Source organism: Acipenser ruthenus, chromosome 13 (assembly GCF_902713425.1).
Source record: "Acipenser ruthenus chromosome 13, fAciRut3.2 maternal haplotype, whole genome shotgun sequence".
NCBI lineage: Eukaryota > Metazoa > Chordata > Actinopteri > Acipenseriformes > Acipenseridae > Acipenser > Acipenser ruthenus.
In genome coordinates, this window is record NC_081201.1 from 19,131,100 (window position 1) to 19,158,329 (window position 27,230).

Consider the following 27,230-nt stretch of genomic DNA (forward strand, 5'->3'; position numbering starts at 1 on the left):
GACGGTAGCGATGGCTCCTCTCCCTCTGATGCTGGAGACGGTAGCGATGGCTCCTCTCCCTCTGGCGCTGGAGACGGCAGCGATGGCTCCTCTCCCTCTGGCGCTGGAGACGGCAGCGATGGCTCCTCTCCCTCTGGCGCTGGAGACGGCAGCGATGGCTCCTCTCCCTCTGGCGCTGGAGACGGCAGCGATGGCTCCTCTCCCTCTGGCGCTGGAGACGGCAGCGATGGCTCCTCTCCCTCTGGCGCTGGAGACGGCAGCGATGGCTCCTCTCCCTCTGCTGGTGGAGATGGTAGCGATGGCTCCTCTCCCTTTTGTGCTGGAGATGGCAGCAGCAGGGTCTCTCCCATATCCGCAGCCAGGTAGTTGAACACCATGGCTGCGATGTCTGGGAGGGAAGCTGGGTGGTGTTGCTGTTCCCAGGCCTCCCAGCGCTCCCCATCTCTTGCCCACAGGAGGTTGATCACTGCAGGGAGGGCTTCCTCATAATCCCTCCCCGGCTCCACCAGCCAGTCCCAGACTCCCTCAGAGGAGAGTGCATTCGTCCTCTTTGGAGGATGCAGGTCCTCCCTCACTGGACGCTCTGGCTCCTCTTTCTCCTGCCATGGAGGGGGTTGGTCGGGTGCTATGTGACCCACCTCCCCAACAGCGAAGCACCACTCCTCACCTTTCAAGCAGGTGGGGCAGACGTCCAGCATGGTTGAGCTACAGTGGGACCTGCGACCGGCCCCACGCTGCTGTAGCTGCTGCTTCCTCCGTCCGCTTCTTCCCATATTTTTTTTTTTTCCCCCAAAAACACACAAAAACACTTTGGAAAAAAAAAACGAACAAAAAAACGAGCTTTTCTTTCCTGGTCCGGCTATTGGAGGCGTTTGTTTTGTCCCACGCAGGACACCATATGTGACAGTCTGGCTCGCAGTGGTGTGGTGGATGACGTCACGGACCAGGAAGTAACTGACTCCAAAACAGTGGATGGGCGGGTGAAACCGAGTGCAAAAGCACTCGGCGTATTTAATAATAAACAAACAACAGATTTAAACAAAATACAAACAAAAGGGCACGAGGGCCAAACGAATAAATAAACAAACAAGTAAGTGCCGTGCTGGATAATCCAGCACGTATTAGCAATTGTTTTTAAATGTTATCCCTTCTCTCCGCTCCCCGTACTCTCTACTCCAACACCCCAACATCAAGTGCAGAGAGCTGCAGGTTTATATACTCTGGCCGAGGGATTAACTAGTTGGTAATTATCTTATTATCCCCCGGCCAGAGTCTGCACGCGTTTGGTAAGGATGCATGACTGTCAGCTATTTAAGTAATCAGTAGCTGATCAGCCATGCATCCTCACGGGGTTTTTAAATAATAATAAAAGACGCGGCGCTTTTACCCGCGCCGCAAACAAAAATACAAATAATAATAAATAGGGGCGGGACACTCCGCCACACTGTGACTTAAAACTAAACAGCATGTTACTTACATGTTCCTAATCACCTCTGTTCTAAGTAAACCTTACATCGCAGAGTAAGTAAATCAGACTTGCCTTAAATTAATCTTCTCGATTTCATCTGTGCGAAGTCTCTAATGTTGTCAGTAAAATCCAGTTTTCCGAGTATATCACATTTCGTGGACATGATGGCAAGGCTGTTCAGGCGATCCTGGTTCATGGTGGCTCTCAGTTCATTCTTAATGAGTCCCATGCGCGAGAATAATTGTTCTCCAGAACAGTTAGTGCACATTAAGGAGAGGTAAATGCGCAGAGCATTGGTGACATTCAGAAACATGGAAATCACTTGAGAATTCAGGATAAGCGGAAGGTGGTCAAATGCTGTTGTCTTGTCCTTGCCAGAAACAAATTTAATAAACTGGAGCATTTCTGAAATGTTCGTCTAGATCTGAAGGATAGGTTTGCACGAGTGTAGCAGCTTTGTTTTTGATGTAATATTCTGACATGTTCTGAACGTCGGTAAGGAAGCCAAACAAGTTATGCACAGTAACATACGCTTTTGATCTTTGCAAGCAATCTGTTGAAAGAGTATCCAGAATCTTTATGAAAATATGGACACAAAATCTGTCTGTGCCCTGTAGTAAAACTTTAGTTACACTGGGGCAGTTGTGATCCTGCAGAGCACCGAGTGGTCATCTCTGCTGTCGCTCTTAGTATCGATATTTCTTCAGCACTGCAGTTTCCATTGCACGGTTTTCAAAGTCATCAAAATTATCACAAATAACATCCAGAACTGTTTTCAGAGATTCAAGTAATTCAACTACCACTGACAGTTCGATGTTGTGTGCTTGAATGGATTAAAGTTTTGTCGAATCTCTCCAGAATGTTATTCCATAAGTCTGTGGGTTAAAGCGAAAGGCAGATTGAAGTTACCTTGATCGCTAATTGGCAATGTGGGCAGACTGGGCCCGACTCCTTGTTCTGTACTACTTTCTAATTCTTCAGGCCCGTTATTTGGAACAGTAACGCCGCCGTCCTCCAGCGTGCGCTTGACCAGTAAGAGACGCAACTGTTTAGCTAGTGCGATCACAGGGCAAGTGAACTGGATTTTAAACTGTAAAGTAGCATTTCTTATTTATGTGTTTATTTTAACCAGGCCGTGGGCCCGCTTGGTAGCCCAGGGCCGTGGGCCCCCTCGGCAGCTCAGGGCCCTGGACAAATGTCCCGGTTGCCCCCACTTAAATCCGACCCTGCTTGTAGCGTTGATCGCCGCTCGAAGGCAGTTGTGACTCTCTCAGGCACGGGTTCCAGACGGAGACAAGGATTCCTTCCTTGACGCTCCTGTCACTCCAGGCCATACTTTTGGCCTGGCAGTGGACAAGCTCTTGAAGAGATCACAGCAGGTCAGAGGGTCCACCAAGGAGCTGGCTCGCTTGCTGCCAAAGAAAGCGCCACAAGTCCGCAGACCTGCGCCTCAATGGCGACCCGTGCCGCAGTGGCACCCCAGCAGCCCTCTATTGGACAGCCGGCTGCCCCAGTGCAGTGAGGCGACCCTCGCACCAGAGGTGCCCCATTCAACAGGGGACATTGGTGCCTGTATCACTGCCCTTTGCAGTCTCAGAGGGTGCAGGCGAAACCTGCCGTGGCTCAGCAGCCCTGAGGGTTTGCTGCGGCAGGCCCAGGTCTCCTTCTCTCAAGACCACCTAGCACATTGGCAATCATGCACCAACGACCTCTGGGTGCTCAGCTCGGCTAACGGCTCCAGTTCATACAGGGTCCTCCCCCATTCGCAGGAGTGGTCGTGACCACAGTCACAAACACTCATGATGCCCTGGTGGTGTCCCAAGAGGTGACAACCCTGTTACTGAGGTTTGCTATCCATGTGGTAGACCCCCTTGAACTGGAGTCCGGTTTTTGCTCTCAGTACTTCCTGGTGTCCAAACGGAACGACCGTGTCCGACCCATTCTCGACCTCAGAGACGGCTCAATCTGTTCCTGAGGAGCAGAATGTTCAAGATGCTGTCAACACAGTCAGGAGAAGAGACTGGTCACCACGGTGGACTTGAAAGACGCCTATCCATGTCACCATACTACTAGATCACAGAACGTACCTGCTCATCTCCTTCCAAGGAAAAGTATACGAATTCCGTGTTCTGCCTCTTACTAGCTTCTCGCACTTTTTCAAAATGCATGGATGCTATACTGGTCCCTCCGAGACTTAAGGGAATCAGAGTGTTAAATTATCTGGACGACTGGCTCATTTACACCGACTCGCCAACACAGGCAGCAGCTCACACAGGAATTATTTTCCTGTAACTCACTGAAGCCCATATATTATTCTCTATATATACATACAGTTGTAGTCAAAAGTTTACATACCCCAATGGAAATGTATAATTTCTAGAAATTTCTCGAAAACAACAAATTTTAGGAAAAATCTTTTGTAACAAAAGTTTTGCTTTTGTGGATGAGGGGAAAAAAAGTTACAAGAACTAGATCTACAATTCTTTATTTTTTTTCAGCAATTTTTTTTTTGTAAAACTCCAAAAATGCTAATTCAAAAGTATTCATACCCTGACAAGGAAAAATAAATTGATAGCTAGCTGAGTCACCTTGAGCAATAATAATCTCTTTTAAACAATTAGGATATTTGTCAATGAGCTTTTGGCATGATTCTTTAGTGATTTCTGACTATTCTTCAACGCAATTGTTCCATTTCATTCAAATTGTGAGGGCTTCTCTTGTGCACAGCCTTCTTCAACTCATACCAAAGATTCTCAGTCAGATTTTTTCCTTCTCCAGCTTTATGACAATAAATAATTTTCCACCTAAGGTCTTCAGATAGCTCTTTACTTTTTCCCATAATGTCTTATTGGAATATAGAATATCTCCAAGAATTATTCATTTTCTAGACTTTTCTAGAATTAGGTTCTGCATTATCATATTGAAATTTCTGGCACATTGTAGACAATACTATCATAGCATCAAAAGGTATGAATACTTTTACATTTTTGAGTTCTGCAATAAAAAATGCTGAAATAAATAACTGTAGACATTTCTTGTAACTTTTTTTCCTCATCTACAAAAGCAAAACGTTTGCTACAAAATCTTTTTCCTAAAATTCTTTGTTTGAGAAATTAACAGAACGGTTTTGACGTGTGCAACAGGGAAGGTAAATGTATCTTATGGTGGCTCTTCAGCATGTCAGCAAGCTGGATTTGATAAGGATGTTGGCTTTCCAGCAGACTGTATGTTTGGGTTAGTAAACTCTTTGTAGTTACCAGAGCCCAGACAAGTGCCAGCAGGCAGATTGACAGATTCCTGACACTATCTGTTATGTTTTTGTTGTTAAACCTGGGTCTTAAAAAAGGCAGACAGCTCTTAAATGTGGACAAGTAATGGCCCCCAGCCGGCTTCACGGTAGCATTGACGCTGGTCTCTGAGTTGCAGGGTATAACTCAAACCAAACGGGCAGGAGAGCATGGGGCACACCCAGGGGTCCCCCCACGTCACAATGAATACCAGACTTCTCTGGCGCCAGGGTTTGTAGCTTATTGGCTGAAGTGATTGATTGAGAGACCTGTAATAAGCTGGACTACTCACCTCTGTCTGTATACACAGATCTCGCTTGCCTTTACACAGCAGATAAAGGCACACTTTCCTACTTCCAAACATGCTGAGAATTAGAAAGTCTCCCACAAGGGATTCATGAGGCCAGGGCTGCTGGTGTTGATATTTCTTTACATTCTTCATCTGTTTGGAGTTTCAGTGCATCTGTTGGCATTCATTGTGAATTTCATCTGGATATGAAGGCAGCTTTTATATTCAATAATCAAAGATTGCAATGAAATGAAATTTGTCTGGCCAAAAAAATATGAATTTAAGTAAAATTCCTGCAATGTCTGTGGTCACGTAACGCGTCATGTGATCCACAAGACGGTGTAAGCTGCGTTGTGTGCAACTATTCATCAACAGTCATGGGAAAGCAGAAGAATATGTGACCACACAAGGGGCATGATAGTGATTACCCATGACACCGGCGGCTAGTCCCGCAACAGTCACTGCATTGACCATGTCCATTAAGACAGTCTACTGGAGTTTCCTGGAATCACAACTTTATCAGAAAGAGCTCCAGTCGCAAGCTGGTCATGACTGATCAAGCTCACTGATATGTGCAACATATTGTAACAAGCAACAGACAAGTGCTACAGTGACCCAAATCACAGGAACCTACAACATTGGACAAGGCACACAAGGTTCACTAAATATACTGGTACACCTCTTCCACTTAAACACGGCTCCAGGTGCCAGTCAGTGTGTAGTAACATATTAGCCATTTCCAAAACCAAAGCGCCTGCCTGACAGAATTGGGAAAGAATAATATGCAGTTAATATCACTTTGCACAAAGCTTGTACCCACCCCGAATATTAAGGTTGACTGTACTAGCTTCAAAACTGGGGCCTATTCAAAATCTTAAAACAAATATATAAATAGATGTTATGCTTTTTCTGCTGCTAAAAATATTTCTGTATTACAATAAATATTAACGTTAGATCTGTAGTTTACATACAGTGGCTTCAGAAAATATTTGACCTTGTCAGTTACGATTGCAAAAACCTATGAGGTAAAATGATGAGCAGATATCCTACCTCGTCGTCATGCATGACAAGTTCAGTAAAATCTCTAAATTGGGACCTTCTTCAGATTAGTGATTAGAGATACAGATTATGATCTGTACGATACAAAACCTGTGTAATCTGGGTTTTATGTTTGATACTTTATGATGCTGCTCTCAGCATTTATTATGATAGTGTGGTTCTTGTTAGATTAGTGACAGTGCTGTAAATAGATAACATTGGGGCACCATTGCATTTGTGTGAAGTCTTGTTTTTTAAAAATGTTTTGCGTATTATTGAGGACTGTATGGTTATCTATTCGGTGGTATCCCAGTAGATTTAAAGAAAGAGGTCTGATTGAGGTTAAAGAAGCAATAAATATACCACCCCCAGTTATTCGTCGTTCCTAGAAGATGGTTAACATTTTGGGATATTTGTGATGGTTTAAATTGGTGGTTGAATTTCTTGAGAATGCCATCTAAAACAGGCAGTTCCCTTTTCAAGTACGAAATGTAACCATTACCGTATGGGTATTTACCTCCTAAAGACCCCGAAACCTGAATAAGATATATCAAAGCTGCTCGCAGAGCCTGTGAGGCAGTCGTGGCCCACCCCAGATGGCATGAAAGTACTGCGCTCAGTAATGACGTTTTTCCTTTCAAGGACTGACCTGTCTTGTTGAGATATGAACTTGTACCTCTATCTGCTGTATATTGTGCATTTATTGCGTTTTTACATAAAATGTATGTGGTATTAAAATAATCGTTCTAATAGTTTTCACTAATTACGCGTAATTTGTGCACTACAGCCTGTAATAAGCATGTTAAGTCCCTCAGCAGCCTTGTGCCCTGCATGAAGCTACCGGCTTAGTCCCTCCTTCCCAGGGATCCAGCAGTGTAAGTCGGCTGAATTGCGCTCTCCCTCCAGGCTGCATAGCTCCGGCTGGAGTTGTTATTTCTTGTTTTTTTGTTACAGGACATTTCATTCTCATTTTATTAGACATTATTTACTGTAAAGAGAAGTTTCTCTTGTGTTTTCCAAGATATGCGCAACGGTTGAGATGGCTTGCCGTTTTGGTGACTGCTTTTAGCATCACCATTACGAAGGCTGTTAGTACCATCTAACAAGCAGTTGGTAGCAGTCTTCCCTCAGTTTCGTATGTGTACTGACTGAGTGGTTTTGCCAGTGGCATCCCTGTACATTGCTACCAACTGTGACTGCAAACTGGTGGACCCATACCATATGGTACTGAGGTCACCGACCCGCTATCTATAAGCAGATTGATGCAGCACCTGTACATCTGTATGCTGTACACTGCGTTGCTTGCTTCTTGCATGCCTGGGTTTTATCTCGGCTAGACATGCAAGGCCAGTCTGCCTGTTGAGGACAAGCTCAGCAGATGCTCTTCCTGCCTGGGGCCAGAGCACGCCAAGGAGATACTGGTGAACTGCAGTTTCAGCGTGTTTTGTGCACGTTTCTCTAAACGCACGCTGGAGAAATGTCTCTCCCGCAGCTCTACAGAGCGCTCTGTGTCCCTTACTCCTGCACAGCACTCTTCTCCATCACCCTCTGTTAGAGAGGTGACTGTGTCCTCCCCACGTGGCTCTATGTCAAGGGAGACCATGCAGAGAACAGTATTTACGTTCTTCCTCATCTTCCTCTGCTTCTCCTTCTCCTCCCTCGAGGAAAAAGAAGAATTGCTGTTCCAAACCACCGGCAGACCCGGATCAGATAAAAAAAAAAAGCTCTGGGCAGCTGTTTCCCACCAAGGAATGGTTCTAGCAGAATTACTGCATGATTGTTCGGTGCCACCGGCTCCGTCTGTCCCCTTGGGGCCCCAGGGGGCTACGGGCACAGATTTGCCACAGGAGGACATATTGTCCATGGGCGCCTCTGAAGATGTGGGCAAACAGGAGCCGCCGTTCCCATCTGAGGACGTGGAGTCCAGTGGCAAGTCCCCTGCGGTTAAGATTTTGTCGATAGAGCTTATACCGCTGATCAAGAGGGCCAGTGTAATTTTGCTAGTCCCCTGGCCTACAGAAGGATAAACAATGCAGTCCATCTTTGATGATGAGCCTACTAATCTCTCCCGTGTCTGCCCTGCTGTTTCCCTGTGTATGGATGCCCTATATAGGGTGCATGATGCAGGCCTGGCCCACTTTCCACCGGCGGAGGCTTCAATTGCCGCCTTGGTTCAGGTGCCCTATTACACCAGGGCATACGTTTGATCCTGTGGTGGACGAGATGTTGCAGTGCTCTCACCATGTGCGGGAATCCACGAGGAGCTGGTTCGCTTGCTTCCCAAGTAGCAGGCTTGAAGAAAGAATGACGTATAGGTCGGTGAGCGCAGTACTATTATGCCCTTGGGGGCGGGCCATGACTGCGTCACAGGCTCTGCGAGCAGCTTTGATATGTCTTATTCAGGTTGCAGGGTCTTTAGGAGGTAAATACCCATATGGTAATGGTTACATTTCTATTTCAGGGAACCAGGGTTATGATAATAACGTGCTTTAAAAAGTGTCTGGGGAAAGAAAATTGCCTGCTGACCCTTGCTTGCGTTGACTCTACAGCTCTACCCGATCCTCACTGCACTAATTGCACTTTTATGTGTCTCGTTTGTCATTAAGTGGCTTCCAGAGACGAATAGCTGTTGCAGCTTTAAATTACCTTGCTGCAGCTCAGACTGTCTCGCGCTTCATATAAAGCAGAGCCACCGCAGGCGAGGGGTCAAAGCTACTTGGAGAAAGCTTTACTCTCATCACAATCGAAGAGACAAGCCGGTGCCTGACTGGATTAATACACAGATCCTCATCACCGACAGACCTGTTTATTACCCTGAGACTCCTAAAGCCGGTTCTAAATGAGTTCAGTCAGGAAGCATTTCATTCTGAACTTCTCTCATATATGAATGTACAGACCCAGGTCTGGAGTGATATAACAGGAGGGCCTCTCACTACTGCAGCTTTCAGCTCATAAACATTTACTGAGTTTGAGAAGGACATGTTTCCTGTTTTGAAATGCTTTTATGGACTTGTCAGAGTCTGTAAACAGCCAGTCTGGCTTTTTCCTTCATTGTAAAGCTTTGGGAAATTTCCACTTTTCCATAAATGTCAATAATAATAATGTGTGTTGTATTCACTATAATAAAGAATGAGTGGATCTAATGGATTTTTGAATTATTGTTATAAGACAGAGTTTTATTATGTTAAGTATAGTGTTATAGTATTAAGCTTTCCCTCATTTTACAGCTGCTAATAACTACAGACAAACAACATTGTATGTTAACTCTGATTTGCATCATTATCATTTAATATAATCCATCCCTCTGTATAGCTCCCCTCAGGATACTGAGATTTGGTTATATTGTGGTCCTGGATTTGAACTGACAACAGAAAATAACCTAATGGTGTTGATTTCTGTACCAGATCCTGGGGTGTACAGTATTAATTACTATAAGTACAGTACTTTGTATTTCACAGCTCCTTGCAGTATTTTGTATAGTAGCTTAATTACTGTACTACAGCATAGTTATTTTGTGACTTACTGCTAGTCCTGCTGCTTGCCATTAATATTCAAAGTACATGTACAGCATATATAAATGCTACAGACTTTTTTTCTGTGACTCATTATTTTGCTGCCCTCTATATTAGTTGATTTATATTGGACCCTGACACCAGCATTTTTGAAATGCTAATGGGTGTTTTTAGTTTCGTGCGTCCTGTACTTTTTAGAAGACCAGCGGATAACAACATTTCTGTACACTTGATATGCATACCGTAGTGAATAGAATTACGAAGGTTACTAAGCCTGTGCAACTCATTGCTGCTCAAACGCACATCAGTTAGATAAGAAAAGGACGGCTTTGTCAGTTAAGACAGATTATCAAGATGTGCACCACAAGAGCCTGCAGTTTGTACTTTAATATATAAAAGACCCCCTACATATTAACCACAAAACTGCTGTTTTTGTTTTTATGTCATGAATGGGAATTATTACATATACTTTTCTTGCAATGTGAAACTGGTCTGGACAAAGAAACTGTATGTTGCACTGTGGCAATGTGCCCCGTCCCTGTGTGCATTTGTATGATGCGTGCGTGTGTTTAATGTCGGTGTATAGTCATTGGTACACGGGATATAAACGGGTCTGTGTTTCACGTGTATTTTAAAAAAGGTAGATTTGTATTTAGGCACGAGGAGAGCACAAATCACTTCACGTGCTGATTAAATGTAATATGTGAGCACGGGGTTGCACAGAATTAATTCACGTGCTGGGATTCAAGTGAATAATTAATTAGTAATTGAATCCCAGCACAACAGTATATATAGAGACACGTAGCATGCAGTCGGGGTTAGGTGTTCAGAGAGTGGAGAACGGGTGAGAGAGAAGGAGTAAAATCGTCAGCGTAATTATAAATATAATAAGTGTATTCTCACCGTGTTTGTTCGTCTCCGTTTCACCTGTGTGTTAGTGTCTAGTCGTTTTGTCTGTCTGTTTATTTTGGCGTCAAGTGCCGTGTCCTGTTTTGTATTCCATTGTTCAAACCTTTTATTTTCTGTGCTGTTTTATTAAATGCTGATCGAAACCATTCGCTCAGCTCCACCAAAACCCCAAGTCTCTGTCTGTTTACTCCCTGCTTCTGGTCTGACGCCACCCACTCCGGCCGTCTTTGTGACACGTGGTGTCCTGCGTGGGATCGACAGCGCCTCCAGGACTCAGGCCAGAGCAGGAACCGCAGTTTGGATTTAAAAAAAGAAAAAAAAAAAGAAAAAAAATGGCAGAAGACGCCATCAAAGTGCGGGACTGGATGCTGGAAAATGCTGGGCTGGAGGCCCAGTCTATCCCAGTAGTCGTCCAGTTCCTGCGGTTTATGGACAGAGAGCGATGGGAGGCATATGCGAGGGAACAGACCGTAAGCACCTAGGAGGAAGGTGTGGGGTTGGTCCTCAGCTACCTGGAGGCAGTTATAAGTGGAACAGCAGCCCAGGTAGCAGGTCCACCAGCAGAGGAAGAATGCCTGCTGTCCCCGTCTCCACCAGCAGAGGAAGAATGCCTGCTGGTTTTGCCTCCACAGCCCAAGCGGGAGGAGCCTGAGCGTCCACAGCCCAAGCGGGAGGAGCCCGAACGTCCTACGCCTGAGTGGGAGGAGCCCGAACGTCCTACGCCTGAGTGGGAGGAGCCCGAACGTCCTACGCCTGAGTGGGAGGAGCCCGAACGTCCTACGCCTGAGTGGGAGGAGCCCGAACGTCCTACGCCTGAGTGGGAGGAGCCCGAACGTCCTACGCCTGAGTGGGGGGAGCCCGAACGTCCACAGCCCAAAAGGGAGGAGTCGGTGCGTCCACAGCCCAACAGGGAGGAGTCGGTGCGTCCACAGCCCAACAGGGAGGAGTCGGTGCGTCCACAGCCCAACAGGGAGGAGTCGGTGCGTCCACAGCCCAACAGGGAGGAGTCGGGGCGTCCACAGCCCAAAAGGGAGGAGTCGGTGCGTCCACAGCCCGAAGAGAGGGAAGTCGGGGCTTCCACAGCACTAGGACCCAAGCTGCCAGCAGAGGGTGAATACCTGCTGGTCCCACCTCCACCAGCAGAGGGTGAATGCCTGCTGGTTCCACCTCCACCGCAGTGGGAGGACTGCTTGCCCCTCCCACCTCCACCAGCAGAGGGTGAATACCTGCTGGTTCCACCTTCACCGCAGTGGGAGGACTGCTGGCCCCTCCCACCTCCACCAGCAGAGGGTGAATACCTGCTGGTTCCACCACCGCCAGGAGCAGAGGAGCTGGAGCTGCCTCTGCCTCCACCACCGCCAGGAGCAGAGGAGCTGGAGCTGCCTCTGCCTCCACCACCGCCAGGAGCAGAGGGGCTGGAGCTACCTCTGCCTCCACCACCGCCAGGAGCAGAGGGGCTGGAGCTACCTCTGCCTCCACCACCACCAGGAGCAGAGGAGCTGGAGCTGCCTCTGCTGCCCGTACCTCCGCAGGGAGTACGGTGGCCGGAGCCCCAGAAAGGGGAGCTGCCGGCCACGAAGAAGGGGGAGGGGGTCTGGAGACCACCAACCCCAGCAGCAGTTTCGCTGCCGGAGATCGTGGGGGAGGTCTGGAGACCTGCTCCCACTGCAGCTTCTTCGCTGCCGGCAGTACTGTGGTCGGAGCCCCACCAAAGGGAGCTACCGGCTACAAAGACAGGGGGAGAGGTCAGGAGACCACTTTCCCCAGCAGCAGTCTCGCTGCAGGAGCAAACCAACAGGCTGTCAGCCGTGCCACTACCGGCAGGGGTGCTGACAGCATGGCCAGGCATGGGCCCACTGAAGCCTCCCTTCCCAGCCCGAGACTTTGTCCTGGACTGCTGGATTTTTAAGGGGGGAGGTGGCCGTTGAGGCCATGTGTGCTGCGCACAAGGGGGGGTATATGTGGCAATGTGCCCCGTCCCTGTGTACCGTCCTCTGTGTCGGTGTATAGTCATTGGTACACGGGATATAAACGGGTCTGTGTTTCACGTGTATTTTAAAAAAGGTAGATTTGTATTTAGGCACGAGGAGAGCACAAATCACTTCACGTGTTGATTAAATGTAATATGTGAGCACGGGGTTGCACAGAATTAATTCACGTGCTGGGATTCAAGTGAGTAATTAATTAGTAATTGAATCCCAGCACAACAGTATATATAGAGACACGTAGCATGCAGTCGGGGTTAGGTGTTCAGAGAGTGGAGAACGGGTGAGAGAGAAGGAGTAAAATCGTCAGCGTAATTATAAATATAATAAGTGTATTCTCACCGTGTTTGTTCGTCTCCGTTTCACCTGTGTGTTAGTGTCTAGTCGTTTTGTCTGTCTGTTTATTTTGGCGTCAAGTGCCGTGTCCTGTTTTGTATTCCATTGTTCAAACCTTTTATTTTCTGTGCTGTTTTATTAAATGCTGATCGAAACCATTCGCTCAGCTCCACCAAAACCCCAAGTCTCTGTCTGTTTACTCCCTGCTTCTGGTCTGACGCCACCCACTCCGGCCGTCTTTGTGACATGCACCTATATGAGTTATCCTGGAGGAATTTGAAGCAGAAATCGTATATCCCTCTGGAACAATCTGTACAGCATCAACATCCGTACCATTGTCACAGACACTGGTATCTGTGGGGTTTTCAAGTTATTGACAGTGATATTTATTTTTTAAAGTTGTGTACAATATGTTACAAAAGTAGATTGAGAATTTAGAAAATGCAGTAATGAACACAGTTTGGAGTATACAAAATAACAGGGTTCTGTTAGCATTGTTCTATTCACACACACTGGGAAGTCACTTATTTTCTGTTTTTTCTTTTGTTTCTTTTGCATGGACCTGGATTCAACACCGCAGTTCAGAAGATTCCTCTGCGACTCCCCTCTGGAGGTAAGCTGTGAATGTTCTTGGTATCCTGGCTGTTCTTAGATACAGGTACTTTTAATGGTACAGGTGGAAATCAAAACGGTGACCAGAAATCCTAAACTGTTTCGTATTGTACATTTAAAATGTCTTGTTTTATAAGAAACCGCCATTGATTTTAAAGGTTTCGAATTATGATAGTTTAAGTTGTACACTTTAATACGGGGCATACCAAGATACCACCACAGGAGCAGGTTTGTGGTTTCCCACACACATGCTGCATTGAAAGTGGCCAACAATTGTGAACGTAAAGATTCTCTCGTGTGATTTTACCACCTCCTTCCATAACATGAAACCCTGTTTGCTGCACAGCTCAAAGTCCTTAAAGTGCAGCCAAGGGAGTTTCGTGAGTCGGTATCCAAAAAGCTGCTGTACAGCGCCTGAAAAACCAGTGCTTTACAGAAACTTAATAATGACGGACAAGAAAATGTATTTTAAATCTTTACCACCCATTTTACGCTACAGTGCATGATTTAAGTGGTACATTTGATTCAAATAACTGTATTTTGTTCCATTGTGGCAAAAACTGATTTGCAACAGGGAGATGCAGCTTTTATACACCATAGAGATCAACACTGTTATTTGCACGACAAATGTCCATTTAGAGAACAACACAAAAATGAAGCTATATATGTTGTTTTTTTTGTTTTGTTTTTTAACTTATTACTGTTTTATCCAAACTCCTAAGTGTGCTTGGTCCCTTCCAGTGCCTCCTCTCCAATTTTAAATATTTATATACACAGGAAGAGGGGGATAGAGTGGATAAAGGATCCTGGTGAAAGATCCATAATAATATAAAAACAATGAGGCAAGGTGTTCCCCATCTGTGGTGTCAGTTTATTGGTGCTCCTTCAAGCATGCAGAGGAAGTGTGCTTTGACAGCCAAGCCCTGGGCTTGAACATTCCCACATGAGGAGCAACGGCTAATGGCTGGTTTGTTTAAGAAACGACTTCAGCGCTGCATAAACAAAACGGGTTCACATCAACAGCGAATGTGGGTTATGATTAGCGAGCTGGTGGAGGGATAGCCTCGTATGCAAAACGACAAACATGCAGCTCTGTAAACATCGGGGAAAGACTTTCACCTTTTACCCTTTTTAGGGAGGTCTGTTGGAACCTTCCAGCACCCAGACCTGTGTTCACTTCAGACCACTGGCTTCCTACAAAAGGAAGTTTACATCTCTTTTGTTTAAGAAAGCTGGTTGTTAAAGTCAGGGTTGAAATGTGCCACACTGGATCTGGTGGCCAGATGCCCTCCATAAACCACCAACCAGACTCCTGTCATGTATTGTTACCACTATCCTCCTCGCCCGATGTGCCATTATCACATTCGATATAGCGTGTACTGCACGTATCTCCGCCGGTCATCATCAACCACAACTGTGGTTGATGATGACCGGCGGAGATACGTGCAGTACACGCTATACACAACAGTACACGCAGTACAAAACTGTGTCTGTTAGGGACAGTAGTTTAGATTTTAAATGTTCAGAATTTTGTCAAAGATATATAGCAAATATAGCGGTAGCTGTAGTGTTTAGGATGTATGCACTTTATTAATTCGATATTTGTTCATAGTCTTTTCCGTGTACACATTGATGTTGTGCTCATGTACAGGAGTCTCATCCACATCAATGTTGCAGGGCATCATAAAACAGTGACTGCACTCAAATGGATGGCTTAAGTTGAATAGCTGGTTTCACAAACCCTGACTAGCATTAATCTTGGACTACCTAATTTGATTGCGTTATTTGTGCACGAGAGAGCATTCTTAACAGATTTAGAAGTGTAGTTGCTGACAGGTTACAATGGGGATAAAAATATATATATATATTTTTTTAAATAAAATTAAAATCTGTTTGTTCGGAAGGTTTTAGTGTTTAAAAACTCAATTGTGATATATATTGCGAAGTAATACCTTTTGACTAATGTTTCAACAGTTGTATTTAGTGTTTTCATGTAACCACTTTGTGTTCTTGTGTTATTTAGAGCAAGGGAAGCAGCTTTGCGGAGGCGTTTGTTTTTGTAGGTTAATTGCTGTGGGCCTGTAATGAAATTGACAGGTCATAGCAATTACACCAGTAATTTGCCATTTTGTATTTTACGTGAACAGAGCCATGTGTTACCTAGCTTGGCTCCCCTGTCACCTTCACGTTCCTGCACACCGAAAACTAGTGGAGCTCCTTAGAATTTATAGGAAATGGGCTTTTAGCACCTCGTCAAAGTGGGCCGTCCTTTTCCATTGCTGCCCTGCTTGTGTGTGGCGATGCAGATGTGCGTGCACACTCCCCTGCCGAGACCCACGCTGGCATCCTTTCTCCAAGACTGCTTTATTGACATTTCCAAGCCCCGAGTCAATTTTGTGTGGCTCCACTTACACATGTCTTCAATTAGGGGCAGTTAAACAAAAAGGGTTACGTATCAGAGGCCAGAGGAGTCTCAGGTTTCTGTGAAGGTATTTAATGGTGTTGGCATGTCCGTCACTCCCCATCAATGGAGATGCTTTTGGGAGTGTGTTATCCCCTGCTCATTGCAACTGAAGCAGAAAAGCAACTCTACCCCAGTGCTGGTATGTTCATTGCTAAGTTTCTGTGTAAACTATATATGATATTTATACAGCACTGTTGTAATTGATAGTACTTCACCCCAGGGCTTTACGTTAGTCTGTACATGCATTTCTGTTATTGTTTGTACACTTTGTAAATTAATACACAGGGACACAATAACATCTGCACTATGTAGCACACCCTTTTGTGTAAGTGGGCCATCCCTTGAATGACTGATTTCATCTGTTTTGCAAGTGGCATTGCTGATATGTACTGTGTTCTGTAATATATAGGGGCTGCATCTCCCTGTTGCAAGCCTGTTTTGGTTACAGCTGATGAATCCCTTTGATAGATTGTGGGTGGGTAATATCAGAAGGGATGCTATTCTGTTGGTATTTTTGAAGAGCACATTTCCAGTCCCCTCTGAATTAGATGCAGCAATCATTGATTCATCCAGAACGATTTCAATACCCTGTGTCCATTCGTTGCCGTCCGATATTTACAGTGTAATGACAGATCTTTAGAATTGTTGTCTATATATACCTGTCTGTGTAGTGAAGCAGCCTAACAAGCTGCAGTTTTTTTATTTTTACAAATGCCACTTTGTATTCTGCATCAAACCTAAGAAATTCTAGAATGAGAAAAGACCATTCGGCCCACCTATGCTCGCTCACTTTGATGCAGGCGTGGTCCGTTAGCACTCAGGAGAGGAAAAACCCGAACCAGTTTAGTAGGTGAAATGAAACCTCTGGGAATCCGTGACAATACAGACCGCTCTTCCACAAGGTGGCTAGCGAAAGTTGTTATTATGGTCACAGAGAGGGTTATACTGTATTGTTCATGACAGCATCCAGTCCATTCTTGAAGGATCCCATAGTCTCTGCTTCAACAGCTCTGTCCAGCAGCCTGTTCCAGTGGTTCACCACCCTTTCTGTGAAAAAGCTCCTTCTCCCCTCAGTTCTGAATATGCCCTTCTTCATCTTCCACCCGTGGCCCCTGGTTCTGTTCTCTGACCTCTGAAAAATAATTCTCAGCAGTTAAACCTCTTGACAATTTTTAAATACCTTCAGCTCTTTCAGTCTCTCATATGACATACCCTTCAATCCTGGAATTAATCACGTTGCTCTCCTCTGTACTCTCTCCAATGCCTCATTGTCTTTCATGATATGGGGACCAGAACTGTGACACCTAGATCAGCAGTATTTCTCTTTTCATGTGTTGAATTAGTCTGTCCCAGTTTACTGCATGTCTGCCATACACTGTATCTCTTTTTCTTTTAGAATCCTTTTGTGGTGTGTTTGTGTTTTATATACCAGGTTCAAGCCCAGGTCTTAACAGAACCAGATGGGTTTCTGGAATCATTCCAGTGATAAAACAACAGCAAAAGTAATACAAACACACACACAACCCTTCCCTTAATCAACTAAACCTGTGGCCTTGTCTCTCATTATTTTCCTAAAAGGGTTTCTTTTTTATTGAGATCGCTTTCATCTGCGTGTAACACTGCACTGAGTCTGGGCAGACCCAGTACCAAGGAAACACAATACTGTACTCGGAGCAAACTACTTCACTGATTCAAATTAAGAACAGCATCCTGTTTTTGCATACTTGGCACAAGGTCGCTCGAAAATGTCTTTGCGCTGCTTCTGCACTGTGCCAATCCCTAACGTGAATTATTTGAGTGTAACCCTTGACGACAGCTCAGCACCCAGTGAGGAGTGGAGTGGTGAGTTGGGAGCCAGCAGCTCGTACTGAACGCCACCATGCTGCTTTAATGATAGCTCAGCTCAGCTCACACAAACATGGAAACATGCTTTTTATTGACTCTCCACTAACCTGCTGTTATTTGCTATTGGTGATTTTCAGAAACAAGCCAAAAATGGTTTTCAACTTGGACCCAAGAGTACACGTTATTGAAACTGAAATTGTACACTCCCCTCCGAAAAAATATTGCTAATTTAGAACAACTGGGGTTGGGGCTCCTCAATAGATAAGAGCATCTTCAAAATGTGCCAAGATTTAATAGCATGCTGCCCATAGAACAACTGGGTGGAACATTTGTGAAAGACCACGTAGCTTCAAATTGAATTTGAATTGCTTTACTATTTTGTAGTGTTTGGATTCATTCTGAGGGTTTTTTCTTTTCTCTAAATATGGACCGCTTTGAGCTTGTCTGGAGAATCAAGGCGTGAACAGCCTTCCTCATTCCATTCAAATCATGTGACAGCATGACCTTTCAACCCAGCTAGCCCCGCCTGCTCTTCATATACATGTACACAGAGATTAGGTGGGCCTGACACAGTTTAAACTAGTAACAGTCACTTCTACACCTCACCGTTAACAGTCTACTCACAAAGATGGGTGCTATTTACACTTAGCTACTCCCTCCTACAGTAAGGGATTTAGCAATACTACTGCACTGGGCCATAGAAATCTAGCAAAGGTCTTGTTCTACCTATAGTAATACTCTCTCTTGTTTTCAAAATTGCTTTTAAATGAGATCATTTGTGTGATTTCAGTGTGGTCCAATAAACACAAACACGTTGCCCAGGAATTCAAATCGGCACAGAGACTGCACACCGGCCTGGTCCCGTGATGTGACCCTTGCCTCTAGGTAATTACTCAGGTCATTTAGTCTTTAAAAGGCTGTATCAATATACTTAACACATCAGAGATCAGGCCCCAGCTGACCAGAGCACACCTGAGAGTCTTCCAGTGTGGTGCAGATTAAGAACCATTAGTTTGAATAGTGTGGCAGAATTATTCTTTTAATTGAATTTTCTGAAGTGTAGATGCTGTAATACTGAACTACATTTTGTGTATCCTCTAATATTCCAAAATGCTTTCTGAGATGTTTTGGCACGTGGACATTACAAATACAGTACTCAGAACAGTCGGCTGAAGGAGTTGAGAACGACTATCAACAGTGCTGTACCGTATACAATTTCTGGGGCTGCTTGTAAAATGGTGGATCATGGAAACGTGCTCAGATGCTGAAATCAAGGCACATTGATATCTGGAGAGATGAAATCGGTCAAGGAGAACTAAAGAGTTTAAAATGAAACACACACATTGTGATAACATTTACCTTGTGTTTTTAACCCTTTCAGGGCCAAACATTTTTAACAGTGGGATGCTCCTCCAGAACCAGACGTTTTTTGGCTGTATTTGACTCTCTTCCTAGTTTTACTGTAATTTGTACAGTAGCATTTTGGAAATTGTGTCCTTTTTTCAGAATACCGAGGAACATTACAAAGTACTTCAGAAACCACAAAACTCTCTCCAAACAAATGAGACAGAATAAATGTTTTGATATCATTATGAGTCAATTTGGGTTTACAGTGTTTTTCCATGTCTTTCTTGCCTCTAAACACAGGCTGTGATGTCTTCTCTCTCAGCGCTGCCAAAACATGCTCTGCCTTTTTGACACTAAATGCCCCTCTCAGTGATGTCACACAAAAAAAAAAAATATCAGGAAGTGAAATTCAATCACTCCCCCATCCAATGATGTGTATTTCAAGCCTGTACTGCAAAGTATGGTGTCCCTGTAAGTCATCAAAACAAAGTGCGTTTTTTATTGTGTTTACACGATTGCAGTCCCAGAAGCCCACTTTTAACACAATCCCTGTCCTTCAGGGGTTAAGAAACAAAGCCATAATGTTCATGCTAAGGAGGGCTATGTCTTCCGTGGGCACAGGCTCCATATTTGCCAGGTTTTAGGGATGTGCTTTTGGTACGTTTTTATGACGCTTTGCAGTGTCAGTGTTTAAACCATACAGTGCCTTGCATAAGTATTCACCCCCCTTGGACTTTTCCACATTTTGTAGTGTTACAACCTGGAATTCAAATGGATTTAATTAGGATTTTTTGTCACTGATCTACACAAAATAGTCCGCAATGTCGAAGTGGGGAAAAAAATCTACATATTTTTCAAAATTATTTACAAATAAAAGAATGAAAAGTCTTGATTGCATAAGTATTCACCCCCTTTGCTGTGACACCCCTAAATAAGCTCTGGTGCAACCAATTGCCTTCAGAAGTCACATAATTAGTTGAATGGAGTCCACCTATGTGCAATTAAAGTGTCACATGATCTAAACAAACAGCATCATGAAGACCAAGGAGCTATCAAAACAAGTCCGGGATAAAGTTCTGGAGAAGCACCAATCAGGGTTGGGTTATAAAAAATATCCCCGGAGCACCGTTAAATCCATTATTAAAAAATGGAAAGAATATGGCACAACCGCGACTCTGCCTAGAGAAGGCCGTCCACCAAAACTCAGTGACAAGGTAAGGAGGGCATTAGTCAGAGAAGCAACCAAGAGGCCAATGGTAACTCTGAAGGAGCTGGAGAGATCCACAGCTGAGATGGGAGAAACCGTCCATGGGATAACTATAACCCGGACGCTCCACAAAGCTGGGCTTTATGGAAGAGTGGCGAGAAGAAAGCCATTGCTGAAAAAAACCCATATCAAATCCTGTTTTGGATTTTGCCAAAAGGCATGTGGGAGACACAGCAAACATGTGGAAAAAGGTTCTCTGGTCTGATGAGACCAAAATTGAACTTTTTGGCCTTCGCGCAAAACTCTATGTGTGGCGCAAAGCCAACACTGCTCATCACCCTGAAATCACCATCCCCACGGTGACGCATGGTGGTGGCAGCATCATGTTATTGTGATGCTTTTCATCGGCAGGGACTGGGAAACTGGTCAGGATTAAGGGCAAGATGGATGGTGCCAAATATAGGGAAATTCTACGGGAAAACCTGTTTCAGTCTGCAAGAGACCTGGGACTGGGGCGGAGGTTCACCTTCCAGCAGGACAATGACCCTAAACACACAGCCAAAGCTACACTGGAGTGGTTTAAAAACAAGAACCTGAATGTCTTAGAATGGCCCAGTCAAAGCCCAGACCTCAATCCGACTGAGAATCTGTGGCAAGACTTGAAAATTGCTGTTCACCAACGGTCCCCATCCAACTTGACAGAGCTTGAGCAATTTTGCCAAGAAGAATGGGCAAAAATTGCAGGATCCAGATGTGCAAAGCTGGTAGAGACTTACCCAAAAAGACTCACAGCTGTAATTGCTGCCAAAGGTATTTCTACCAAGTATTGACTCAGGGGGGTGAATACTTATGCAATACTTTTGTGTCACAATAAAAAAATATTTTGCACCTTCAAAGTGTTAAGTATGTTGTGTAACTCAAATGGTAAAAATCCCAATTAAATCCATTTTAATTCCAGGTTGTAACACTACAAAATGTGGAAAAGTCCAAGGGGGGTGAATACTTATGCAAGGCACTGTATCTACATACATACATACATACATACATACATACATACATACACACACACTCACACACACTTTATATTGCTCTCTGATACTGACATCCCTGGCTAGTATTTTCTAAGCAAGTAAACCCTAAATAAGCAAATAACGTTTTAACATCACAAAGACTTAACTACAAAGTTAAAAAAAAAACAAAAAAAAAACACCTCCACGTATATATTGAAATGTTTATATTTATGGTTGTAATTAAAGTTGCTAGTGGAGATATAATTATATACATATTGAACACATTTTCAGATAGTATAATGTTTTTAGAATAGTGTGTTTCTTAAAGGTTCATTTAACAACCAAAAAAAGGAACCTATTCCGTTTTTTTTATAAGTAACTGCCCAAAATTATATGTTTAAAAAAAAAAAAAAATGAGACGAAGATCACTCACTGTACAGAGCTAATGCAAAATGGCTACAGGAAAGCAAGTTGTGCTTAAAATTAAAAAAAAAAAAAAAAAGTTGGAAATACTTTCACTTCTGGAAAAGGTAATTACCAGGGATAAAATAGCACAATATTTTGGAATTGTAAAGAGCACTGTGACCGATATTAAAAGTTTGCGGTCTTTGATAGTAAGCGGTGGGATTTTTGAGATCAGTTGCTCGAGACGAGTACTTGAACATTACAATTTCCGAGTACTCGAATCAAACAGCAGTCTCCTCTACATACTGTACTAGTGTACATAAGCCTCCCAAACATTACCACAAGCCTATTTTAAATGCCAAACTAACACATAATCAAGTAATAAGTAATTAATATAATGTTTGCCTTCTTGTGCAGTTAATTGTATCTGGTCAAGTATTACTAAATAACGTGAAGTATTCAAATTTACATATCCTCACAACTTTTCATTAAATTGTAAAAAGAGATGCCTGGACTACTTGTTTGAAATAAAAATGGTGCTAAACATAAAGCTTACAGTACAACTTCAAGTGAAAGAAGCCTTCCACCTATGGGAAGATTGGGGAATAGGGTCCATGAGTCTGTGGTAATTGCAATTTTTTCTCATTTTTGAAAGTTTTTTTTTTCTGAACAGCTGCAGCACGGTTTTCTTTAAGTTTTTCCAGCCTCGCTGTTATTGTTTTTATGGTTCGGCACACTATTGGGATAATCTTACATCGATTTCAAAACTGCAGCATTCACGATTCACACGCACTGTTCTCGTAGGGGATAACGTGATCATGCCCTGTTCGGCCAAATCTATAGCAAATGTTGTTATGGGTGTTTGCTTTTTATTGCCATCAGTAGCTCCATCCACAGTAATTCTGAATGTTTTCATTTCAAATGGTGAAGTATTGAACTTGTGTTTTTGTGGTACTGCAATTTTGTTTGGCATAATTATTTACATACCATGGTTTTCTTGTCCGGTTCCTCAAAATACTTCCAAACGTGGCTTCCTTTGTTAGAGATGCCATTTTAAATATAGAAGAAACTCAGAAAGAACTATTGGAATTAACGTTATTACCCTGCTGTAGAATTGCTACCATACCACGCCTACTACAGGCATGAACACACACAGTGCACCAATGAAGCGCCAGGCCCGCCCCAGTTGTTGCACCAATCAGAAAAGCTACTTGGAGGCAATTGCCAAACCCCTTCCTTTTTATAATATCCACCCTTACTGTGGCACTAGAGCAGTCTGATACGCGACGGACTACTGATGATAAATTGCTAAAATTAATGCATAAAAAAAATGCATTTAGTGACATTTGTCACGTGACTGGTTATACGTCTAGCATATTATTAAATGTTTAACCACTTTTTTAGAGTTTATACATTTAAACGTTTAAAATTCCTATCCCTACCAGGCTGTAAACATATAAAATACAGTGCATGGTGGGATAATGTCATATTAAGTGGCACAGTTAATTGCACTGCTAGGAACTGTAACCAAACTATTTTAATAGTGTTTGTACACATTAAGCCAGACTAAACCTGAAACGGTACTTTAGTGTGGACGCTTTGAGCTGGATTAAGGAAAACGTACGGTTCTCGAAATCGGTTATGTAGTGTGGACAGGGCCGAAGTTGCCTAGTTGAGTTACAGTTGCGTGCTGTGCAAACATGCTAATTTAAGATTGCCTGCAGCTGAAGTGGGCAAAATGAAAGCTGTTTTTTTACACCATTTAAAAAAAACTTTTTTTTTTTTTTTTTTGGTTCTCTATGAATTACGAGTCATATATGATATTACTGTAGGATTTCTCTGCAAACTGGGATGAAATAATCAAATTACCAGCATGGTTTTACTGGGAAATGACTCGATCAGGGTGATCAGAACAACTCAGACTCAGACATGACTCACAGACACAGTCGGTCTCACAGGGAATTTCACACCAGTGCTGTATTTTTCATAGTCAAAGCTACACTTCTGACAGACAAACTAACAGATTTGATATCTATAAAAAGTGTTTTTACAATCTTAATGATCGAAACAGCACTGGATTTAATTCTTGCTTAAACATAAACTTGTCATGCAAAACTACCAACCTTGTTTATGGTATATTTTGCCAAAAAATGTAATAAAATAAAATATGTTGGAGAGACGGATACAACATTACAGGAAATAATACAGAATCACCTCTCAAACATAAGAAATAAAAAAGTGAATGAACCAGCAGTTCAACACTATACAAAATGAACATAGTAACATGAATGACCTACACTTTTGTAGTTTTAGAAGAAATACAATTAGATAATGTACAATACAGAAGAGTAAAGGAAAATGAATGGATAAATAGACTCATACCATCATCAGGAATAGTAAAGCGTTAGATCATTAACTATGTAGTAAATGGCATCACAAACATATTAATAGATTTAAATAGAAATAAAGGAGTGTAGCTGCCAGGGCATTGAATGCTTAAGTACCTCCACTGTTAACACTTTCTGTTGACAAAGGTATGTCAACAGAAAGTGACATACCTTAGGTATATATATATATATATATATATATATATATATATATATATATATATATATATATATATATACAGCTCTGGAAAAAATTAAGAGACCACTGCAAAATTATCAGTTTCTCTGGTTTTACTATTTATAGGTATGTGTTTGGGTAAAATGAACATTTTTGTTTTATTCTATAAACTACTGACAACATTTCTCCCAAATTCCAAATAAAAATATTGTCATTTAGAGCATTTATTTGCAGAAAATGCAACTGGTCAAAATAACAAAAAAGATGCAGTGTTGTCAGACCTCGAATAATGCAAAGAAAATAAGTTCATATTCATTTTTAAACAACACAATACTAATGTTTTAACTTAGGAAGAGTTCAGAAATCAATATTTGGTGGAATAACCCTGATTTTCAAGCACAGCTTTCATGCGTCTTGGCATGCTCTCCACCAGTCTTTCACATTGATGTTGGGTGACTTTATGCCACTGCTGGCACAAAAATTCAAGCAGCCCGGCTTTGTTTGATGGCTTGTGACCATCCATCTTCCTCTTGATCACATTCCAGAGGTTTTCAATGGGGTTCAGGTCTGGAGATTGGGCTGGCCATGACAGGGTCTTGATCTGGTGGTCCTCCATCCACACCTTGATTGACCTGGCTGTGTGGTATGGAGCATTGTCCTGCTGGAAAAACCAATCCTCAGAGTTTGGGAATATTGTCAGAGCAGAAGGAAGCAAGTTTTCTTCCAGGACAGCCTAGTACTTGGCTTGATTCATGCGTCCTTCACAAAGACAAATCTGCCCGATGACAGCTATATAAAGTAGTTCCAGTCTCTCCAACATATTTGATTTCATCACATTTTTCACAGGCTATTCCATAAACAATTGTGTATATATATTCCATAAACAAATTATATATATATATACAGTGCCTTGCGAAAGTATTCGGCCCCCTTGAACTTTGCAACCTTTTGCCGCATTTCAGGCTTCAAACATAAAGATATGAAACTGTAATTTTTTGTGAAGAATCAACAACAAGTGGGACACAATCATGAAGTGGAACGAAATTTATTGGATATTTCAAACTTTTTTAACAAATAAAAAACTGAAAAATTGGGCGTGCAAAATTATTCAGCCCCCTTAAGTTAATACTTTGTAGCGCCACCTTTTGCTGCGATTACAGCTGTAAGTCGCTTGGGATATGTCTCTATCAGTTTTGCACATCGAGAGACTGAAATTTTTGCCCATTCCTCCTTGCAAAACAGCTCGAGCTCAGTGAGGTTGGATGGAGAGCATTTGTGAACAGCAGTTTTCAGTTCTTTCCACAGATTCTCGATTGGATTCAGGTCTGGACTTTGACTTGGCCATTCTAACACCTGGATATGTTTATTTGTGAACCATTCCATTGTAGATTTTGCTTTATGTTTTGGATCATTGTCTTGTTGGAAGACAAATCTCTGTCCCAGTCTCAGGTCTTTTGCAGACTCCATCAGGTTTTCTTCCAGAATGGTCCTGTATTTAGCTCCATCCATCTTCCCATCAATTTTAACCATCTTCCCTGTCCCTGCTGAAGAAAAGCAGGCCCAAACCATGATACTGCCACCACCATGTTTGACAGTAGGGATGGTGTGTTCAGGGTGATGAGCTGTGTTGCTTTTACGCCAAACATAACGTTTTGCATTGTTGCCAAAAAGTTCGATTTTGGTTTCATCTGACCAGAGCACCTTCTTCCACATGTTTGGTGTGTCTCCCAGGTGGCTTGTGGCAAACTGTAAACGACACTTTTTATGGATATCTTTAAGAAATGGCTTTCTTCTTGCCACTCTTCCATAATTTGTTAAAAAAGTTTGAAATATCCAATAAATTTCGTTCCACTTCATGATTGTGTCCCACTTGTTGTTGATTCTTCACAAAAAAGTACAGTTTCATATCTTTATGTTTGAAGCCTGAAATGTGGCAAAAGGTCGCAAAGTTCAAGGGGGCCGAATACTTTCGCAAGGCACTGTATATATATATATATATATATATATATATATATATATATATATATATATATATATATATATATATATATATATATATAATATATATGTATACAGTTGTAGTCAAAAGTTTACATACCCCAATGGAAATGTACAATTTCTTTCTCAAAGATTGCTTTTGTGGATGAGGAAAAAAAGTTACAAGAAATAGATGTCTACAGTTAATTATTAAAGTAATATATTTGCAAAACTCCAAAAATGCTAATTCAAAAGTATTCATACCCCTTGATGCTATGATAGTATTGTCTACAAGGTGCTAGAAATTTCAATATGATAATGCAGAACCTAATTCTAGAAAATTCTGGATTGTAAGTAAACATTCTTAAAAAGGGTTTGCCATAGGATGATTGCTGTCATTACCAATAGGTGAATATGGGGAAAAAGTAAAGAGCTATCTGAAGACCTTAGAAGAAAATGATTTATTGTCATAAAGCTGGAGAAGGATACAAGATGATTTCCAAGCATTTGAGTACCACAGTTTCAACTATTGTTTCTATTATCAAGAAGTACAGGACTCATGGTACTGTCACAACGCTCCCTCGGTCTGGAAGAAAGAAGGTTCTTTCACCAAGAACAAGTAAAAGAATTGTGAGGAAGGTAAAAAAACAATCCGAGATTGACTGCCAAAGATATTCAAAGTGGGACTGGGGTTTCCATTTCAACCATAGGTCGAGTGTTGCATGGTGAGGGTCTCAATGGTCACAGGCCAAGGAAAAAGCCACTCTTAGGAAAACATCAAAAGGACAATCACTTAAAGTTTGAAAAATGGTATTTGAATGATGGATAGGAGTTCTAGTCAAAGGTTTTGTGGAGTGATGAAACAAAAATTGAGCTATTTGGTCACGCTGAGAGTCATTACGTTTGGATAAAGTCTGGTGAAGTGAACACCATACCTACTGTCACCATGGAGGTGGTACTATCCTTCTATGGGG

At 42.8% G+C, this 27,230-nt stretch overlaps 1 protein-coding gene across 6 annotated transcripts in view; it reads left to right on the top strand.

The window, feature by feature from the left end:
* Positions 1-27,230, top strand: part of LOC117418275 (arginyl-tRNA--protein transferase 1) — a 209,029-nt gene that overhangs the window by 85,347 nt on the left and 96,452 nt on the right. For all 6 annotated transcript variants that reach the window (XM_034031162.3, XM_034031167.3, XM_034031161.3 and 3 more), the window contains one exon: positions 13,405-13,437. In XM_034031162.3, coding sequence (XP_033887053.2) covers positions 13,405-13,437 — 33 coding nt within the window. The remainder of the gene's footprint in view (positions 1-13,404; positions 13,438-27,230) is intronic.